This window comes from Oryza sativa, chromosome 4 (genome assembly GCF_034140825.1).
Source record: "Oryza sativa Japonica Group chromosome 4, ASM3414082v1".
NCBI classification, from domain to species: Eukaryota; Viridiplantae; Streptophyta; class Magnoliopsida; order Poales; family Poaceae; genus Oryza; species Oryza sativa.
This window is the reverse complement of record NC_089038.1, coordinates 30613470-30620467: the sequence shown is the minus strand read 5'-3', so window position 1 is coordinate 30620467 and position 6998 is coordinate 30613470. Positions and strand designations below refer to the sequence as shown.

Below are 6998 nucleotides of genomic sequence, written 5' to 3'. Positions count from 1 at the left end.
CCCAAATCTCATGTCATCTTCTCGAAGTGAGCTCCGATGACTCCTCTCACGCGGAAAAAACTTTGACTCTCGGTGAAGAAGTCAAACTGAGTCCAGGTAGAAGGCCCAAATTACAAGCAAAAACAAATGTACTAGTATTAGGCCTAAATTCGGCCTAATTCCAAGTAAAGTGGGCCGTTTCGGCTTTGGCATATTGGGCTGGCTGGATGATGGGCCGTGGGCTTTCCTTCACGGGGCGCGCGCCGCGACGAAGCGTGTTGGAGCGGGGACCGAACCCCCTCCCCCCCCCCCCCCCCCCCCCCCCCCCCCAATTCAGTCACGTCACGTGAGAAAAAGCGGCGCAAAAGCGAGTGAACCGCTTGAACCGGAAGCGACTCGAGTCCAAGCCAAGCCACGCGCTGCACCACTCGCCGCTTTACCCGCCGTTCTCCTCCTCCTCCTCCTCCACGCGCGGCGGCGAGGCGGAGCCAAGCCCTAGGAAGGAGCGGCGCGTCACCGGCGGCGGCGGCGGCATGCATCACGACCCCAACCCGTTCGACGAGGGCAACGCCGACGACAACCCCTTCTCCGTGAGCCGACACTCCTCTCCTCGCACGCTTCGTTTTTTTTTGGGGTGATTTTTTGTCTGGTTACTGTGTGTTCGTGGATCGTGGAGTGGTGGTAGATCTGGGATTTTTTTCGCGTGCTGTTTTTCTGATGAGGTGTGGCTGTGGCGCTGCAGAATGGGGGAGGTGGTGGTGGCGGCGGCGGCAGCAGGCAGCAGTACGGGTTCCGCCCCACGGAGCCCGCCGGCTTCGGCGCCGGCAGGGGGGACGCCACCGTCGATGTCCCGCTCGACACCATGGGCGTAAGATGCTTTACGTGATAGTGCTCCCTCTTTTTTCCCCCCTCCTTTCTCCTGTTGTTCTCGTACGCGAATCTGAGGGTTTTGGGGGCGTGTACGCTGCACAGGACTCCAAGAGCAAGGCAAGGGAGCTCTCATCGTGGGAAACAGATCTGAAGCGGCGGGAGGCGGTGGGTTTTTGCTCTCCATTCCACTTGTAAACTTTTGAAATGCTGGTTGATTCGGTAGTGTATCATTGTGGTTTTGTTGTGGCTGCAGGATATCAAAAGGAGGGAGGAAGCGCTGAGGAATGGTATGCTCTTGTTTGACTGATGGTGGACTCAGTGATAATTCAATTGCCAGTTGTGTTAAGAGGAGTGCGCTCATTTTCGCATTATTTTTTTTCCTTTTTGATGCAGCTGGAGTGCCAATGGAGGATAAGAACTGGCCACCATTCTTCCCGATCATTCACCATGACATTGCCAATGAGATACCGGCTAATTTGCAGAAATTGCAGTATCTCGCGTTCGCAAGCTGGCTTGGTAGGTGTAGATTGGACATTGTTATTGCAATTTGCTACATCAATTGTTTGGTAGTACTACATTGTTTGCTTATCTAGCTGAGTCTCTGGATTAATCAATTGTGGTGGTAGCTACGGTGCGCTTCAAAGGCAGCTTTGATTTTTCTCAGTATGTCCTGTCTGTGTTATTTTAATCTACAGGTATCGTGCTTTGCCTCTCATGGAACTTCATCGCTGTCATAGTCTGTTGGATCAAGGAGGGAGGTGGGTTGCATGGGTTTCTATAAATGCCAAAGTGTTTTTGTACATTGGCTCATGCTTAATGGTTGTTGTCTTATGCTTGTAGATTCGAAGCTGTTTTTCCTTGCCACTATCTATGCCTTGCTTGGAATTCCCCTCTCGTACTTGATATGGTATAGGCCTCTCTACCGTGCTATGAGGTATATTTTTCTGCTTTACCACTCTTTCTGTTAATGTGTCTTTCAAAGAGTATTATTTTTGTTAGCGCATCTTGCTACAGGTGTTATATTTTAGTTAGCGCATTTCAGTTATCTTGCTTATTTCCATCAGTGCATTTTACAGAGAATGCATCTCTTTTGCACAAAAGTTTATGCAGACCTGCACTGCTCCTTTGTGGAGCTAGTATAAAACATTTCAGTGGACCTGAACTATGGTTTGTGCTGTATAGTTCTGGAACCATGGCTTTATTATTGTATCTGACACTTTCTTTTACTTGTTAAACAGGACTAACAGTGCGTTCAGTTTTGGATGGTTCTTTCTCTGTTACTTGGTAAGTTATAGCTGAAAACTGTTTTTTTATGTTTTCTTGACATTACAACTACTGCTTATCAAATGGATCATATCATCTTCTTTTCATTGATATTTGGCACAGATCCACATTGGCTTTTGCATTATTGCTGCCATTGCCCCGCCAATTGTGTTTCATGGAAAATCATTAACGTAAGTTATATCAAGTGTTTGCTTATTAATATGCAGTTATTTGGTATTTAAATATTGACTGATGAATTATGAAATTCTAGAGCTCATTCTTGGTAGTATTTTTTGCATGTTCTTGTTTCTGAGATATTAATATTACATGTTTATTTCTCTTTTGCTTATCAGGGGCATACTGGCTGCCATAGACACCTTTTCTGAGCATGTGATAATTGGGGTGAGTTGAATTGCCTCATTCCATTTCAAATCCTCCTGATAAATAAGCAAGCTGGATAGCTTTTCTGCAATATGTTGTGTGTCCAGCACTTTGAATTAACCTTAAGGTGCCAACTAGTAGGAAATTAAGTACTGATGTTTTTCTTTTCTTGCAGATCTTTTACTTTGTGGGGTTCGCGCTGTTTTGCTTGGAGACACTGCTGAGCATTGGAGTTCTTCAGGTCTGGAACAAAATCGTGTTCTCATAAACTGATATCCCCTCTGTCAAATGAGCTATCAATTCTATCCATAACTCTTCGAGGGATCTGTCGCCTTCTCTGTCCTTATATATATGTGTTTTAGCACTAGTTAGCTTAGCACAAGAGAAGCCTACGTTATTTTAGGGTAAATCAGGGTGCACACATGAAATGAATGTAAGGCAGATATTAACTTATGAATGCTCTATGCATGTATTAAATGCACCACATATTTCTTAACCTCTGGTCTGCTTAAAGCATTAAACTTGTTACTTCTCTTTCCATATTATAGATATCTGCATAGTAGTAACTAATAAAGTAGTAATTTGTTGTCAGGATACTGAATGCATGAGGAAGTGGTCCGTATTCCTTCTGTAGATTATTATGCATTGAGATTAGAGCCACAGTTTCAAAAAAATGGAAACTATTGTAGTAATTCGCTATGTAAACTAAAAGTTAAGTACTTCTGCTTTCACATTGCTCTGCACCCTTTCTTAGTTTAATTTCAGAGCTAGTAAACCTCGTGAATACAATTCATAGTTCACTAAAATAAATGTCAAGGGGAAGTAATTTTCCTAATTTCTTGGTACTACAATTCCATTGTACTGCCCAATTTTCATTACCTATTAGTTAGTGTCCAAGTTTATACTCAATGTTAATTGAAGATTGCTTTTTTTTTTGGTTCCTGCAAGTCATCGAATACCCAGCTTGTCCATGGTTATGATCATTACTTGATTTGTTTGTTTTTTAAAGGGTACAAAATGTGTACATTTAATATTTTTTATTACTTCTCTATCGGTGGATGCAGAGAGTGTACATGTACTTCAGAGGGAACAAGTGAAGCTATTCATCATGATGGAAAGTTTCCGGTGATCACCAGTAGCACACCTCTTCATGCATCGCTTCTGTGCATACAAATCAGTACACCCTGAGAATGTCTCTTCATGTCAGTTTATTGTGAAACCTTTTCAAGCTTGTTATGGGGTAGGTTGTTAGCATCGTTATCATAGCTTTGTGTCTGGAACGAGGTGTTTTGATTCTTGGCAAACTGTAGTCCGTATGTGATTGGGTAGATCGCCGGTTTGCCTGTTGGTTACCGTTAAATGAGCTAAGGCTATTCTCGCTCGGGAAAATAGACACAAAATTGCATTCAGACCTGGATCATATATATGCACCCTTGCGGATTGTTGGCTTGATGCTGTGCTTCCCGATTTTTACTATCCATCTAACTCAAAGCAGATTCATCTGGCACAATTCGTTGCAAGTTTCCAGTTTTATCTGCACAATTGTATGTGATGCCTACCTGGAATTTCTATCTACCTGATTTTTTTCCCCTGCTGTTAAAGATGCTACCGCAGTCCGGTATGCTTGCTGATCGCATGGTACGGTTGCTGTTACTCTTTGACAATAAGGCAGAGAAGCGGCGGTGCATGCAATCATGCAGCGTGGCAGGGATCTTCTCTAGAACCAGCGCCCTGAACTTTGAATGGAAACCAAAGCACCCCTGTGGGTCAGTTTGGGCGGTCGTTTTGGCGTTCACAGCAACTTGACAAACTATGGGCCATCTTCTGTGTTGCTCCAATACTCGACGCGTCCGCTTCTGCAGTCCATTTCAGCCAGCTCCTCGGTGGAAACCCATGTTTGTACCTTCTTTGACAGAGTCTGTTCTAGGATGGCTAGCCTTGGTCATCAGTGACAAGTAACATCGCGCGTGATTGCGGCTATCAGTTAGTTTAGGCAGTTAAAGCAAGCTCAAATCAACGGATAAACAATTGAGCAATGCGCTCGTGGCAAATCCTACAACTCACGTGTGGTGCGTTAAAAGAGGAAGAGTAGAATCAGTAGTACTCAGTATCTTTGTATGGTTAACCGAGTGTGTTTCAAGAGAATCACCATTTTCACCAATGGAATCATAATGCAATTCGCCAAATACACCAAACAAACACATACGTTGGCGCCCTCCGTTTTCAGCCGGCCACCCTCATGCCGCCACCACGTAGGACCACCATAATCTGCAACCCCGCGAAAACCACCAGTCCACCACCAAGATTTCTCTTCTTCCGCCGGCCGGCCGGCCCTGCTGCGCGCGTCTCTAGCTAGATATCGGCATGGAGGTATGCAGGACAAAGAAAGCCCATGAAAATCCAGTCTCAATCATCTCAAGCTAGCTAAGCATCCTGCAGTACATCTAGCTCAACTCATTTGATCGATATTTCGTCGCTGAGCTGAGGCTGAGCTGACAGCGAGCTAACAGAGGAAGCAACTCATCAAGCAAGAACGGACACCACACTGCAAGCTCTCCCTACTCCTTGGTCTCACTCTCTTGGACCTAGCTTCGCAACGCCCTGATCAATGGCGGCCAGGTCGTTCAGCTCGGCGAGCACGACGACCATCCTGCTGAGAAGCGGGAGGTGGAGGAGGACAATGAGGGCGGCGGCGTTCCCGTTCCGCGTGTCGTGCTCCGCGGCGGCGGCGGCGGCGGCGGGCGGGACGGTGGTGATCGGGCTGGCTGCCGACTCCGGGTGCGGGAAGACCACGTTCGTGCGTCGCCTGACGAGCGTGCTCGGCGCCGGCACCGCGGCGGCGGCGGCGCCTCCGTGGGGCGGCAACCCGGGCTCCAACACGCTCCTCGGCGACGCCGCCACGGTGATCTGCCTCGACGACTACCACTCGCTGGACCGCGCGGGGCGGAAGGAGAGGGGCGTGACGGCGCTGGACCCGCGCGCCAACGACTTCGACCTCATGTACCGGCAGCTGAAGGCCATCAAGGAGGGCCGCGCCGTCGCGAAGCCCATCTACAACCACGCCACGGGCCTCCTCGACCCGCCAGAGCTCATCACTCCCCCCAAGATCCTCGTCGTCGAGGGCCTGCACCCAATGTGATTAATTTTTGCAATTTTTCTTCTCATGTTGATCTACAACTTCTACTATACTATATGCCGGGCAATGCACATTAACGTGTGTTGTGTTTGCGTTACTCCAGGTATGATGAGCGTGTCAGGGGCCTGCTGGACTTCAGCATCTACCTGGACATCAGCAGCGACATCAAGTTTGCATGGAAAATTCAGGTCTGTTTGTGTCACGATTTGCTCGGGAACAGTGACAGAGTTCAGTTCTCTTACTTATGAATAGTACTAGCATTTTGCGGCGTCCCATTTGTGCAGAGAGACATGGCAGAGCGTGGGCACAGCCTGGAGAGCATCAAGGCCAGCATTGAAGCCCGGAAGCCCGACTTCGATGCGTATATTGGTAAAAACACACTAATCCACCACTAAATCAAAAGATCGAGCTCAACAAGGTCAACACTGGCATCCATTTTTGTGTACGTCTTCTGTGCAGACCCGCAGAAGCAGTACGCCGATGCCGTGATCGAGGTCCTGCCGACGCGGCTGATCGCCGCCGCGGACGACGACGGCGACGAAGGCAAGGTGCTGCGCGTGAAGCTGATCATGAAGGAAGGCGTCGAGCACTTCGCGCCGGCCTACCTCTTCGACGAAGGATCGACCATCAGCTGGATCCCCTGCGGCAGGAAGCTCTCCTGCTCCTACCCTGGCATCAAATTCTCGTACTTCCCGGACACCTACTTCGGCCACGAGGTAGTAATTATCAACAACCCATCACCGATTCAGCAGATGTGAGGAGAAATTGCAAAATTGATGTGGTTTTGTGAGCTGCAGGTTTCGGTGCTGGAGATGGACGGGAAGTTCGACAAGCTGGACGAGCTGATCTACGTGGAGAGTCACCTCAGCAACCTGTCGACCAAGTACTACGGAGAGGTGACGCAGCAGATGCTGAAGCACGCCGACTTCCCCGGGAGCAACAACGGCACGGGGCTCTTCCAGACCATCGTCGGGCTCAAGATCAGGGACCTCTACGAGCAGGTCGTCGCCGAGAGGGCCGCTTCGCCGCCGGCACTGGCTGCCGTTGCCTGATAGCCGCCGCCGGGCCACCGGCATCCGCCGGAGTTCGGGCGTATCGGTTAATTTGTATTTCTTGTAATTGTAATATTTGTATGGTGTATTCATGTGATTTGATTGCATTGGCTTTTAGCCCAATTGGGCTTGGAAAGTTGAGACGTGAAGAGCTCGTTGGCGCTCTACCTCTAATCGTCTATCTACATGCCATTTCTTCCCCCGAAAAAGGAAGATATCCCTGCCAACGTTAGCGATCCAAGTGGAACGCAACCTTTATTTAATGGGCCATATTGGGCTGAACTACCGCATGAGCCTGCTACAACGCGGCCTGTTTG

General features: G+C 48.4%; 2 protein-coding genes across 2 annotated transcripts; both read left to right on the top strand.

Annotated features, from left to right (window-relative positions):
• Nucleotides 1-327: 327 nt before the first annotated feature.
• LOC4336849 (secretory carrier-associated membrane protein 6-like) lies at nt 328-4020 on the top strand. The gene is made up of 12 exons (NM_001419834.1): nt 328-569; nt 722-847; nt 952-1014; nt 1103-1136; nt 1243-1365; nt 1545-1607; nt 1690-1783; nt 2088-2133; nt 2236-2303; nt 2466-2514; nt 2669-2734; nt 3558-4020. The coding sequence occupies exons 1-12, from the start codon at nt 513-515 to the stop codon at nt 3588-3590; spliced, it is 822 nt and encodes a 273-aa protein (NP_001406763.1). The 5' UTR covers nt 328-512; the 3' UTR covers nt 3591-4020.
• A 187-nt stretch (nt 4021-4207) lies between these two features.
• Nucleotides 4208-6817, top strand: LOC9268984 (phosphoribulokinase, chloroplastic). The gene is made up of 5 exons (XM_015779636.3): nt 4208-5628; nt 5733-5817; nt 5914-5998; nt 6089-6345; nt 6427-6817. Exons 1-5 carry the CDS (start codon nt 5102-5104, stop codon nt 6679-6681), a joined length of 1209 nt encoding a protein of 402 aa, XP_015635122.1. The 5' UTR covers nt 4208-5101; the 3' UTR covers nt 6682-6817.
• Nucleotides 6818-6998: the final 181 nt, after the last annotated feature.

Coding starts and splice junctions, on each gene's coding strand:
- LOC9268984 (XM_015779636.3), top strand. CDS start 5,102: ATGGCGGCCAGGTCGTTCAGCTCGGCGAGCACGACGACCATCCTGCTG. Junction 5,629..5,732: donor GTCGAGGGCCTGCACCCAAT/GTGATTAATTTT, acceptor GCGTTACTCCAG/GTATGATGAGCGTGTCAGGG. Junction 5,999..6,088: donor CGACTTCGATGCGTATATTG/GTAAAAACACAC, acceptor TCTTCTGTGCAG/ACCCGCAGAAGCAGTACGCC.
- LOC4336849 (NM_001419834.1), top strand. CDS start 513: ATGCATCACGACCCCAACCCGTTCGACGAGGGCAACGCCGACGACAAC. Junction 1,015..1,102: donor ATCTGAAGCGGCGGGAGGCG/GTGGGTTTTTGC, acceptor TTGTGGCTGCAG/GATATCAAAAGGAGGGAGGA. Junction 1,608..1,689: donor CTGTTGGATCAAGGAGGGAG/GTGGGTTGCATG, acceptor TTATGCTTGTAG/ATTCGAAGCTGTTTTTCCTT.